This window comes from Spea bombifrons, chromosome 13 (genome assembly GCF_027358695.1).
Source record: "Spea bombifrons isolate aSpeBom1 chromosome 13, aSpeBom1.2.pri, whole genome shotgun sequence".
Classification (NCBI taxonomy): Eukaryota; Metazoa; Chordata; class Amphibia; order Anura; family Pelobatidae; genus Spea; species Spea bombifrons.
The window spans coordinates 16764458-16778928 of NC_071099.1; the positions used below are offsets into that span (position 1 = coordinate 16764458).

At 38.5% G+C, this 14471-nt stretch overlaps 2 protein-coding genes across 2 annotated transcripts; both read left to right on the forward strand.

Moving 5' to 3' along the window:
• On the forward strand, window positions 1-3591 carry LOC128471448 (keratin, type I cytoskeletal 19-like). The gene is made up of 8 exons (XM_053453388.1): window positions 1-582; window positions 808-890; window positions 1008-1164; window positions 1418-1579; window positions 2126-2251; window positions 2345-2565; window positions 2987-3021; window positions 3159-3591. The coding sequence occupies exons 1-8, from the start codon at window positions 109-111 to the stop codon at window positions 3218-3220; spliced, it is 1320 nt and encodes a 439-aa protein (XP_053309363.1). The 5' UTR covers window positions 1-108; the 3' UTR covers window positions 3221-3591.
• Window positions 3592-8676: 5085 nt separating this feature from the next.
• On the forward strand, window positions 8677-12995 carry LOC128471794 (keratin, type I cytoskeletal 42-like). Its single transcript, XM_053453771.1, has 8 exons — window positions 8677-9532; window positions 9796-9878; window positions 9987-10143; window positions 10384-10545; window positions 11012-11137; window positions 11232-11452; window positions 11944-11978; window positions 12259-12995. Exons 1-8 carry the CDS (start codon window positions 8720-8722, stop codon window positions 12294-12296), a joined length of 1635 nt encoding a protein of 544 aa, XP_053309746.1. The 5' UTR covers window positions 8677-8719; the 3' UTR covers window positions 12297-12995.
• Window positions 12996-14471: the final 1476 nt, after the last annotated feature.

Consider the following 14471-nt stretch of genomic DNA (forward strand, 5'->3'; position numbering starts at 1 on the left):
GGCTCTCATCTGTCCCACCATGGAGGTTCTCATCTATCCCATCATGGAGGCTCCTACCTGTCCCATTATGGAAAATCGAACCTGTCTCATCACGGAAGCTCACTTAAAATGCACCATGGAGGATCAAATCTGTCTCATTATGGAAGCACTCATAAGATCCATCATGGAGGATCACACATGTCCCATCATGGAAACTCCCATAAGATCCATCACGGGGGATCCCACATGTCTCATCATGGAAGCTATCACAGTATGCATGGAGGGTCAGGCTGCAAAGCAATCTCCTTTTCTAAGCATGCTCCTGCCACTCACAGTGCTTCACAAGGAGATCACAGTTCTCACTTTAGCAGCTCTGGATCCCATGGCAGCCGGAAGAACAGTGGTCTGATAAGCATTAATGGAAAGGAAACCATGCAAATTCTAAATGAGCGATTGTCTTCCTACCTGGAAAAGGTGAGCTCTCTAGAGCAAGAGAATGCCCAGCTGGAGAGGAAGATCTGCGAGTGGTATGAGAAAAACGCTCCTAGCGCCATCCCAGACTCCAGCCAGTTTTTAAGGATCATTTCTGATCTCCAGAATCAGGTAAATCACTGGATTAATGCATTCAATTGAAATTACACTTTCTAAATAGGAAACTTTAAAAAATAACCTAATTTGCATAACATAGAATGTTTAATAATGTATTGTGTACAGAAAATCTGATGATGTATGTCATTTTGTGTTGCTGAGTCCAAATATAATTCAAGGAAATATCAAAATCTCAAATCTGTATGCATTTTGAGAGTCCTTGTGAAACATATCTTCCAGATCTCTGCAGCCACCATTGAAAACGCCAGGATTATGTTGCAGATTGACAACGCCAGACTGGCCGCCGACGATTTCAGAAACAAGTAATATATCTTCAATAACATTACACAATAAAAAGAGCGATGACATCAACATTACACATTGAGATCGTATTTGCAACAGGTTTCCTCCTCCAATACATCTTCTATTTATTCTTCCAGGTATGAAATGGAGCTTCAGTTGAGTAATGGTGTTGAGGCAGATGTGAATAATCTGCGCAGGGTTCTTGAAGGTCTGAACCAAGAGAGATGTGAGCTGGAGAGGGAGGTTCAGAACCTCGAGGAAGAGCTGCAACAGATGAAGAGAAACCATGAGGAGGTAGGGTAGCCTAAATGCAGAATACGAGTAAACAAAAATACACTTTAGATTACTAAACAAAGCAAACTAACACCGATTTAGGATGGACATATAATGAACATATATCAATTTTTAAATTCTCATCATTTTTATAACCAAAGTATAAATTTATTTTAGTATAAAAAAACTAAAACATGTTAAATCCACTAGTTATGCATGTAAGGTAAAAATCGAAATTCATTGATGTTCTTGACCTTATATTTTATCTCTGAAGGAGGTAAACTGTCTACGTGCACAGCTGGGCGCGAGAGTTAACGTGGAACTGAACGCTGCCCCATCCATAGACCTCAACGGTGCTTTATCTGAGATCCGAGACGAGTATGAAAATCTGATGGAGAGGAACCTGAGGGAAGTAGAGAATATGTTCCTGCAAAGGGTAACTATGTAACTATCCTTCATATTCCTTGTTTAATGGTTTCTCAAAGTGGAGGACTATTTGTTTAGTTTTGCTTTTTGTTAAGTGTGGGAAGTGAATGTATATTTTATACTAAGAATAGTACTGGGCTATATCGTGTATTGTCGGGAAGGTTGGCATGGTCACTGAGGAGATGTGGTCTACAGAATCATGGAGAATGTGATAGTGAGTAATAGAACAGTGACACAAACGTGGCCATCGGTGAAAACGGACAGGAGGTATTACCATCTCCCAAGGTGAAACTCATGTGGGGAAAACCTTGTTCATGTGTCTGAGTCTTCACCAGAAACTCAATAAGCTACCAGTGTTCATAAATTGGTTATTTGGCTATAACTGACATTATCAGTTAATAGCAGGTTATTGATTGATTATAAGATAGAAGGCAGTAAATTGTGCATTTCCCCAACTTCATTAGTATTAGTGGATAGTTAAACTTAAATTATCAGATAATAACAGTGCATACTGTGGATATTGTCACTCTTTACATTTATGATATCTGTTGATCAGAGTGAAGAACTGAACCGCCAGGTGATATCAGGCTCAGAGCAGCTCCAATCCGTACAGACTGAGGCCATTGAGCTGAGACGCACTGTCCAGACCCTCGAGATCGAGCTGCAGAGCCAGCTGAGCATGGTATGCTTAAACAAATAGGACTTCCCATGAACACTTTATACAATTACTATTACTTGGTGTATTCTGATCTATGTCCACCCTGCTCCTTTGCAGACTTCAGCTCTGGAGAACACCTTGGCAGAGACTCAAGCCACTTATGGTTCTCAGCTCGCCCAGATACAAGGTATGATCGACAATGTGGAATCCCAGCTGGCACAGATCCGATCTGACCTGGAGAGACAGAACTATGAATATAAGGTGCTCATGGACCAGAAGACCCACCTGGAGATGGAGATCGCCACCTACAAACGTCTTCTTGATGGACATGACATCCAGTAAGAACTGAATTACTTTTTTAGCAGTAGATTGTTGACCTTAATGGGAATCTTACACAAAGCACCCACAGCATTAAGGGAGAAGTCCTACGGGAAACCATATTTGTTCCTTGAACATAAAATACAGTGATAGCTGAAGTAATATGGGTTAGCTTTGACGCATGTCTGGTTTTCTTTCATTTTGCTCCAATAAATGTCCATTATCTGCAGAACAAGAGGCTGCCCTTGTTGTCAGTTATGAGATATTTAGGTTGACGTTCCCTGCTTAGAGACATCACTGAGTTTGTTCTTCATGGCTATTGTAATGGAGTCCGTTCCCCCATAGACTTTCACTGGCCAGAGTGTCCATCTGGGCGATTAAGACTGAGCCCTTTAAAAGTGTTACGCAATAAGCACTCATTACACGTTTTGTTTGTTATAGATTTTCTGGGCATCACGCTTCAAGTGGAAACCATGGTAAGTCTTAAAGACACAAGATTCAAAAGAGTCATAAGACAAATAAGTCCATTCAAAAATGCATATTTTTGTTATTTAAAGCCAATTTGTGGCTCAAAAAATACACCACTAGTTCAATGTTTTGTTTTCTTTTCTAGGAGCCCACCACACAATTGTTCATAATGCTCCAGAGCACGAACAACATGAAAACAAATGCTAGGTGAACATGGAAGAATCTGGGCCGGACAAAAATAAACTAAAGAAGCAAAATGTCCACTGATCAAAAAAATAAGAGTAATTAATATATTCTCTCCCCGAAATTCCTCACTGGGACTAAATAAACTTCATAAAAACTAGATCATTAGTTGGCCATTAGAACTAGTTTTAGTAATAGTGAAACTCCATTAGGATATTTAATTATTAACCCTACCTTCTCTTTTCTCAACCTCTAACTATGAAATGGTATATGGTACGTGACGAATATAATGGTTTGTGGGAACAACATTTTATAGGCTTTACTGAAATAGAACTCAACGGTTCCAATATCGCAGAGACTTTAGCTTATAAATACCTTGTTTTTATTTAAAAGTCTCAACAAGAAAAGCTATCAATGATGTATTTACCTTCTTTGCTGCCCTGGGCCTAACCCAAGGGGCGCGCCACCTGTGGCCTGATCCCTGTTATTGTCCCTTCTATTGAGCGTTGGGATATGACATCGTATCGCTGCGCCCAGCTTTTAAAGAAAGCACAGACTCGGCATACTCCTCCATAGCGTTCATGGGCTGGTGTGGGGTGAACAGTGATCTCCCTTTTCATTGGCCCATTTAGTAGTGGTGTTACAGGACGCTTGATCGCCCAATAGGACGATCAGGCTTGCTGTTATGCTCCAGAGTGGCCGCCGCCCCCCCTGGACTTGCCTACCTAGGCCTGGGCCTAGTCGGCCTAGGCCAATATATGCCACTGGCTATCATTAAAAAACAGTATGTTGATTTTAAGACAGAGAATGCAATCTGGATTGTTCTCTCCATAAAATGACATTTAGAAAATTTCAAATAACTGTATTTTTTTTTTTAAAAAAAGCCACTAGACATACGTGTTGTGTGTACCTCTATTGGGACAATGTGGCAATGTAACCCACTAAATGAAACCATTGTGACTGTTTGTGACAGGAATGTTATTAACACAAATATTCTCAGCATGGAGATTTGTGAATTATGATGGATTTTGGACCGTGTTGTCAGCTTTTTCTTTTTTTTTCATATCTAATCTTTTTTTTTATTTATTGACTGTAATGTCTTTGTATTTAATAAACACCTTCAATCACTCAAACCGGCCATGTGTGGAATTATTATTAATTTCCAAACTATGCTACGAAACTCACCTTATCACCTCACCTCACATTATCTGAAAAAAAATGGACACATGAGCCAACTTACAAAACCAACCATCTAGCCGTATAAGCGGTTACATTCAAAAAATATAATTGGGAAAACTCATTTGAAAATGGAACCATTCGTCTATGTTCCTGCATATATAACCCTGATATCAAGAATTGGTCTATTCATCATTCATTGCTCTCATTCATATCTAAATAAATGCTATATGAAGTAAGTGGCCACCTAACCATCCCACCTATATGAGCTTGTTGGGCATCCCATTTCAAAAGATGGGCAAAACAGCCCCCTCTCTTCTTGGAAGGTTTTTTCACAAGATTTTGGGGTGTCTGTGGGAATTGGTGCCGATTCAGACAAAAGAGCGCTTGTGAGGCCAAGCGTTGATGTTGGATGAGAAGGCCCGGCACCCAATCAGTGTTCCAATTCATCCCAAAGGTGGTCGATGGGGTTAAAGTCAGGGCTGTGTGTTAGTACAACTCATTCTACTGCCAACGTTTATCTATGGAGATGGCATGTCTTTGTGTGTGTCTGAAATAACTAAAATCAATAATTATTGATTAAAAAAATAATAATAATAATTAAAAAATAATCAATACCTTTGGTCATATAGTGTATACTTATCCTATTACAGGGACTGCATGTTGTGTTTTAAAGTCCAAGTATTCTTTGTCAGGATATATGCAGTTCAAAAGTAACTCATAATTATACACACCAATCACATCACACAATGAATGAAGATTTGATGGCATAGATATAAAAACTACTAACATGGCTACTGGGTGGTCTACTCAAACATGCGCACCCACCCATAACTTTCTGCCCCATGCCACAGAATGCTGTGCGTAGAGCCACACAAACTGCATACTGCAACGGAACAGAAGTGATGCCGAATACACACTCAGAAATCAGACAAACCAGGATGCTGCCTGAAGGCAAAATATAAAGCAATATATATAAAATATATAAACAATATATGAAACTATATAGCAATAGTAAAACAAACTGGAAAATAACAAAGTAAAATTGTTAAATAAATAAATGAATCAGAGAGAATAAAACTGAGGGATGGTTCCCACATATGAACTAGAGAAGCTTTTCTAAGTAATATAAAACATTGTAAAAAAGGCTAATAATATGTATTGTAACTTGAACAAGCCATAAAAATGCAAAAAAACATAGCAGATATGATGAAGGCTGTTATTCTAGTATGTTTCAAATCAACAAACTACTTCAAAATGTTGACATATGTTTGTTAAAAAAATGATACAAATGTTCATTGATTTGGGAATAAGATCCATGATCTTGTAATAATGGATACAGAGAATGCAAATTTAGTGGCTGTTACTGAGACATGGTTTAGCGAGAAAAATTAGAAAAATGACTGGGACATAGCAATACCAGGTACTCTTTAGAAAAAAAAAACAGAAAAAACCCAAACCTAATACAAGTTAGAGAGTCTGGGTTATGTTCGAATTTGGTAATTGGACAGTAACTGGTGTAGGTGCGATTTATAGACCCCTTGAACAAAAAAAGTTAGATAATCTACTAATTGAGGAAATGGGAAGTTATAACCAAGGGTGACTTTAATCTTCCTGATGTGAACTGGAAAACCAAAGTATCTGGTCGTGCCGGCAGTACAGATATCCTAAACTCCCTACTGGGATTTTCTTTAAAACAAGTAGTTGAGGAGGCCATCTTGGATTTTGTGTTCCCATATGGAGATTTGGTATTACATATTACTGTAGGGGAAAGTTTGGGATCAGGTGATCATCAGCCGGTGTAGTTTAATATAAGAACAGTGAATCTAGACAAAAGCCAAAAACCCACATTTTAGTAAAAACAACTTTGTAAAAGAATCATTGTCAGACTGGAGCAGATTCAATGGGTACTCCACAGAAGTGGCCAAAATAGTAAACAACAAAAGGGGTTTAGTAACTATAAAAAAGATAGAAAGATAGACAGCTCTATAAGATCAGACAGAAAGAGGAAACCAAGTTATGAGATCTTACAAAGCACACAAGGAAGAGAACATTTCTGATATTCAGAAGAGCTCTTAGCAATCACAGGGCATTATATTTATTAACGTTAAACCCTATTAAAGAGTTTAACAATATAATTAAACTGTTTATTAGCTTTTAGAAGAAATTTCTAGATTTTGAAACTGTTTAAAAGATTACTGCACAATGAAGGGACAGCCACTGCTGTAAAAAATATATTACAAAAAATATTTTCTGAAAAAAAAATATTTTTATGAACAGTCCAGGCTTGGGACCTATATCTGTATTCATCAGGACCACGCATGCTTTCAACATACCATTATTGAGCCCATTACTATGAACTAAAGATTGTATATTTATTATTGTTATATGGGGTACAACAACGTAGGGTACACTATGAGTCAATAATACGTAAACAGGTTTTTTTGCATGAAATGAATGATGTTTTTATACTGCAATGAACATGCCATCTCCTCCACCTCTCTGTAACCATTACTAGAAATACTAATATTGTTCCAGAAACTGAACAAGTGGAGATTAAGAAAGCCTTTAAAATGCGTATAAGAAGTATCAGACAACCACACCTACCCTTGCTAAATTTGGTATAAAAGAGGAACCACACATTCTAAATGCCTGTTTTTCGGTAGTTTCAATAAGCTCCACATTGTGTGTCCTTGTATCGTGTGTAGCCTTTAGAAATTATCACCATGAGCCTCAACATCAAGCCGAAGAAGAGCCAATCCAGTGGTGTTTATTCCAAATGGACCTACAGCCAATGCAACTATGGTGGCTCCCAACATTACTTAAATCTCAGAAGGTTTGACAATGCTCATCACGGTCTCATCCACCACTCCTATAATGGGAAATTCTAAAAACCACATAATGGGTTCTCTATATATGGAACACTTCATAAAGCTCATAACAGTGGCCAACCACTGTGTCACAGAAGATTCTGCCAAGGTCATCACAGGGATGTTCAACACTCCTACCATGGTGGATTTCATCGATCTCATTATCCATATGGATGGTTACATCAGGTCCATCATGATGTAACCCACACTGAGTATTAGTATATAAAGTAATATCCTTTGCCAAGCAATTGCCTTCAAGCCATGCACATAATGGCCATTGCCAGAGAACATCTCAAGAAAACATGGAGGAAATGGGGACCAGAAAAGGGATGACTTGCTTACAATTAATGAAAAAGAAGCACTATTGGTATTTAATGAAAGGCTTTCATCATACTGCATACTGGAGCAAAGAAAAAGCATCTGTAAGTGGCAGGCAAATAATGTCCCCCAAAACACTCCATGACTTTAGCCTTCAGGAAGATGGAAGAGATTCAGGTAAATTAAGGTAAATTCATATATTAATTACATATATTACTCAGCAGGATAAAAAGCTGTGTAAAATTATATATACATATCTAAATGATTTGAAATTGTGTTATTCTGAAAGTCCAGTGCCATTTCTCAACCCCATACTTGTAATACCTCCTGGAGTTCATACTTCAGTTCAATGTGGTATTTCTTCGGGAGAAATGGGTTTATAGTGTGGGTATTAAAAATGTATTTTAAAAGCATAGGGCAGTTTAGTGTGCCTTTTTTTGTCGCCTCCCTGTGTGGGCTGTGTGTAATATAATGTTGTACCATACAGCCTACAGCCATCCTTGTCTAGAATGAATGGGATAGTCTTGACCAGCCACTTGCCAACAGTCACAAATGATTGGCACGTGCGCAGTGTGTATACCTACAGTGAAATATGGTTTGCCCATATTTCCTGACCCGGTCAGTCATATCAGCACATCAAGCACCATAAGCTTAAAGATCTGCTCTAAAAAATCAAGGCCAATGGCACAATGTGGTATCCAGAAAGGGATATATACATAAACCATTCATTTGTACCAGCAAACCATTGATCATAAAAATGTATACTTCATATTGTAACGCTAGTTAGTCACTAATAACTCTTTGATCTAGAAATATATTAGGAGTTTATACTATTGGCAGGGTGTGGAAAGTGCTCCTCTCTGATGTAAGGCATTGCAATAAAAACAGCCCAAAAATTCGTCCACCTTCTCATAAGCTTCAAATTTGTATACGCCAGAAAAAAGCATCTAGTTGTTAAACTGACATTTAAATGCTGGTAAATAATAAATTAAAGCTTCTTGTGAGTTAGAAATTGCATATAAACATTGTTCAGTTTTTTTACAACGCCTCCTTGTCCACCTTTAAAAGGACGTTCATGGACGGGGGATCATTAGTCTTGTGGTTGTATGCCAAGCGTCAGTGATCCGTGTATCCATCGGCATTCATCTTTACCATCACCATGAAACATATTATGAAGCACAGTTTCTCCTCACTTGGATCCGTGAAAGGAGGTTGTCATTCCTCTCCAAAACTTGCAAATCACTACTCCTCATCCCATCACAAAGGATCCAGTTTTTCTCATCCTAAATCAAATTTCTCGCACAAGAATCATCATGAAAGCTCCTACCCGTCCCATCACGGAGGCACCCACCTTTCCAACCATGGATGCTCCTCTGTTCCCCTCTATAAAGGTGCTCATCTGTCCCACCATGGAGGCTCCCATCTGTCCCACCATGGAGGCTCCCATCTGTCCCACCATGGAGGCTCCCATCTCTCCTACCATGGAGGCTCCCATCTGTCCTACCATGGAGGTTCCCATCTGTCCCATCATGGAGGCTCCTACCGGTCCCATCATGAAAGGCCAAAACAGTCACATCATGGAAGCTCACGTGCGATACACCACGGAGGACCAAATCTGTCTCATTATGGAAGCTATCACAGCACACATGAAGGGTCAGGTTGTAAAAGTGTCTCCTTTTCTAAGCATGCTCCTACCACTCACGGTGGTGTACATGGGGGTCATAGTGCTCACTTTAGCAGCTCTGGATCCCATGGCAGCTGGAAGAACAGTGGTCTGCTGAGCATCAATGAGAAAGAAACCATGCAAGTTTTAAATGAGCGATTGTCTTCCTACCTGCAAAAGGTGAGCTCTCTAGAGCAAGAGAATGCCCAGCTGGAGAGGAAGATCTGTGAATGGTATGAAAACAACGCTCCTAGCACCTTCCCTGACTCCAGCCAGTTTTTCAGGATCATTTCCGATCTCCAGAATCAGGTAAATCACTGGATTTGAAATCACACTTTGTAGAAAATAATCTATTGAAAAAAAACTCGAGGCTAATATTTATGTATTGTGGACAGAAAACTTGTTGATGTGAGAAAAGCTGTTTTAGTGTTAAAAAAAGAGCTGCTGAGTACAAATATAGAAACATTCATTGAATGTTTTAGAGAAATTATATACATTATTGCATAATATATAATATAATAATATAATATATAATATTATAGTTATGCGTTATTGTGAAACATATCTTTCAGATCTCTGCAACTACCATGGAAAATGCCAGGATAATGTTGCAGATAGACAACGCCAGATTGGCCGCAGATGACTTCAGAAACAAGTAATATATCTTCAACATCATTATACAATAAAAGCAGATGTTTCTATCGAACATTGAGATCATATTTGGGACAACTTCCCATCTACAATGCATTCTTTTTTCTTCCAGGTATGAAATGGAGCTTCAGTTGAGTAATGGTGTTGAGGCAGATGTGAATAATCTGCGCAGGGTTCTTGAAGGCCTGAACCGAGAGAGATGTGAGCTGGAGAGGGAGGTTCAGAACCTTGAGGAAGAGCTGCAACAGATGAAGAGAAACCATGACGAGGTAGGGGCTTATGATTTTGGAAAGACCGGTCATCTTGATCTTTCCTTTTTTTCGTTGACCTCCTGGAAACATTTCTGTGGACAATCAAGGAAAAGACATTCAAACGTGAAATGTGCCATCTGTATCTCTACATTTCCTTGTCAAAATCCAAAAACAAAAAAAAGTTAAAATCACTAGTTATGGATGTATGGACCTATAAATATCAAAATGCATTGATGTTTTCCTTCCTTATCTCTGAAGGAAGTAAACTGTCTACGTGCACAGCTGGGTGCGAGAGTTAACGTGGAACTCAACGCTGCCCCGTCCATAGACCTCAACGGTGCTTTATCTGAGATCCGAGACGAATATGAAAATCTGATGGAGAGGAACCTGAGGGAAGTAGAGAATATGTTCCTGCAAAGGGTAACTATGCTTTCCATTCTTTGTTTACTGGTATTTCGTATTGGAGGACTACTCTTTCAGTGTTGTTTGCAGTTAAGCCTGGAAAGTGAATGTATTTTGTATGCTAAGAATAGTGGTGAGCTATAAATGGTGTTAGTAGGGAAGGGTTGCATAGCGACTGGGTTTAGGAAAGAGTAGTGTATTACATGGAAGAACAAACCACTGTACGTATACACACTGACTCCACCGCTATACAAATACACACATACACACTGACTCAAACATTACTGTACACATACATTGACTCTAGTGGTTACTGGCATTAGCAGGTAATAGCAAGTTATTGATTGTTTATAAGTTAGAAGGCAGCAAACAGATGTTAACCGTGCATTTCCCAAACTTTGATGTGTATTAGTAGATAGTTAGACTTGTATAGCAGTACATACAGCATTGAATATTCTTTAACTGTCGGAAACCTGTTGATCAGAGTGAAGAACTAAACCGCCAGGTGATGTCAGGTGCACAGCAGCTGCAGTCCGTACAGACTGAGGCCATTGAACTGAGACGCACTGTCCAGACCCTTGAGATCGAGCTGCAGAGCCAGCTGAGCATGGTATGCTTAAACAAATAGGACTTCCCATGACCACTTTATACAATCACTATTAATTGTGTGTAATGTGATCTCTATCCGCCTTTCTCCCTTGCAGACTTCAGCTCTGGAGAGCACCTTGGCAGAGACTCAATCCACTTACGGCTCTAAGCTCGCCCAGATACAAGGTATGATCGACAATGTGGAATCCCAGCTGGCACAGATCCGATCTGACCTGGAGAGACAGAACTATGAATATAAGGTGCTCATGGACCAGAAGACCCACCTGGAGATGGAAATCGCTACCTACAAACGTCTTCTTGATGGACATGACATCCAGTAAGAACAAAATGACTTTCTGTTCTATCACTACATCGTTGATCCTGATGAGGAATCTATCACAAATATGTTTAAGCAATGAATATAATAATATAGACTGCCATTGGCAAATACCTGGTTTTCTTTATCCCCCCCCCTCCAATAAACTCCCTTTATCTGCAGACCTGCAGGTCGTCGCTTTTGGCAGTCATGTGATATTTTTGGTGACTTTTCCTGCTCTGACACCTCGTTAAATTGATTCTTTACAACAATGCTAATGGAGTCCTTTTCTCCATAGACTTTCATTAGTCAGAGCGTCCAGTAGGGAGATTAAGAGTGAGCCATTCCATTATTTACCAAGCAATAGTCAAAACCTAAATGTTTCCTAAAAACTACATATATTTCCAAATATATAATAATAAGAAAACAATAACAGGAATAAAACAAAGCTGTGTAAATGCATCATAAATGTGTTATATAATAAGAACTCAACACACGTTTGTTTATTGTAGACTTTCTGGACATCACGCTTCAAGTGGAAACCATGGTAAGTCAAAATATAAGACAACAGCCATTATTGCCATCATTTACCTTTTTTCTCTTTCTATATTTATTTTACCCACCTTCACATCTTTTAATAATGCGCCTTATATTTTCTACTCTTGCAAGTAAGTCCAGCTTAGCTCGTCCATGGGTTGCCGTGCCTGGAGTCTTACCCAATTAAAGATATTTTAATATTATCATTTAAGATAATTGTGTTTAATAAATCAATTTCCATTTTTTTTTTAAGATAAGCCATTTATAACCCGGTGTCTTTACTGTTCCAGGATCTCCAGAACATGGACAACATGAAACCAAGTGCTAGATGAACAATGGGGCAGCTTGTGCTAGACACGAAGAAACTAAAGAAGCAAAATGTCCACTTATCATTAGCTGCCCATTAGATTAGTATATTAACAGTTAACCATACTTAATGCTTTATCAGTCTTTTTCTCTTAAAAAAAACCTATGAAATGGTATATGGTATGTGATGAATCTAATGGTTTGTGGGAAGAACATTTTAGAGACTTTCTCTCATAAATATATTACAAGGAATATATTTTTATACAAAGAAGTCTCTTTCGAAGGAACTGGTCACTGTTGTTGCATGGTTACATGATTACTTACTAATATATGAAATAAGGAAAACAATCATTTACAATGGTGTGTTGGTTTTTAGGCAGATACCCCAATCTACATTATTCACTCCATGAAATGAGAAATAAATTGTTCATGGGTTAAATTTACAGCATTTATTGCTTACAAACCAGTAGACACCATGTTGTATGTATCTGTACTGCAATGTGACAATGTAACCCTTCACTTCCACTACATGGAACCATTAAGAATGTTTGTGATGAGAATGTGGTTAACATACAGTAAATATTCCTTTTTTGCTGTTGAAATGGCTCTGAGATTTACAGAGATGGATTTTGGACCGTGTTGTCAGCTTTTTCCTTTTTTTTTCTCATCTAGTCATTTTATTTATTGAATGTCTTCTTATTTAATAAACACTTTTAACTTGGTACTATTCAAGCTTGCCATGTGTTGAATTATTATTCTTTTCAGAACTAATGCTATGAAATGCATTGCAACACAGTAGACATATGGACTTTGTCACTATACATTTACACACACTGACTCTAGCACTTTACATATACACACACAGTGATACTACGGTATACACACACTCACAAACTGACTGCACTACTGTACATATACACACACACACTGACTCTGACACTACCGTATACAGACATTGACTCTAGCACTATACATATACACACATACATACTGTCTCTGACACCCTGACACCATAGTATGCACACACTCACACTACTCCCACTCTCACCTCATATAGACCAGCCACACAAAGTCGCTCAGCACTCCAGTAGTTAAGGGAGGTGTATTTAATTGCACAACAAGATGCCTGAGATTTAAAATTTGGAGAGTTTTAGATAAAGGCATACAATATCAGTTTGAACTCTCATGCTCTTGCCTGAAGTGCTCCAAATTATTTTCCCAAGTGTATACTGGGGCAGAGCTAGGGCAGAGAGTGATTCAGAACTGCAATCCTGGTGTGTCTTGACACTAGATAATGCATACTGTGCATGTGCAGAACTGTGCGCATGCACAATAGCAGAGTGACCCTCTACCTCCCAAGTTCTGCCCCCCGACATCCCAGTTCCCTCAGGTAGAAGTTGGAAGGTATGAGTTGCACTCAGCTTCAGAGCATCGTGAGTTGGCCATGTGGGAGCTGCAATGGAGGTCTGCAATAAGGAAATAATAAGGGAATAAGGCTGCAATAAGGAAAGCTTCTATGGCTACCATGGCTGCTTTAATTTTAAAATCTTGGGTCATTGACTTTTTTTTTGTTGCAGTTCACACATACGGCCACTAGAGGGTGTAGTATTTAACAGCCATGCAGAAACCACATAGTTGAGAATCTACATTTAAAATTCTGGCTTGTTTTAAATAAGTTTTGTGCCTAGAGACAACATTTATAATCAGCTAGGCAACCTTTTTGTGGAGGGCTTAAGTAATACTTAAAGTGCTGTAGTCACTGAAAAATGACAAGGTGTCACTTGGTAGGGGGTAACTTTTCACCTATACAGTGTGCAAACCAATTAACTATAAAACGTATGGTATGCCATTACAGGATCAGAATGACAGATCTGCTGCCTGAGTACAATATATATATATATATATATATATATATATATATATATATTTACATATATTTACCTTACTCTACTAATAAAGTCAAAACAAGTTGAAATAAATTACTGTAAAGGTGCTCAGTAAGATGTTTAAAAAAATAATGAATCAGAGAAAATACTGTATGTAGTAAATACAAATCAGCTAGGCAGATCTAAGAAAAAGAAAAATCCACACACAGACTCTAAAAGAAGCTTTTCTAAGTAACATAAATGACTGAGGAAATGATAGTAACCTTTATTGTAGCTTGAAATAGCCATAAAAACTCAGAAACTAAATCTTA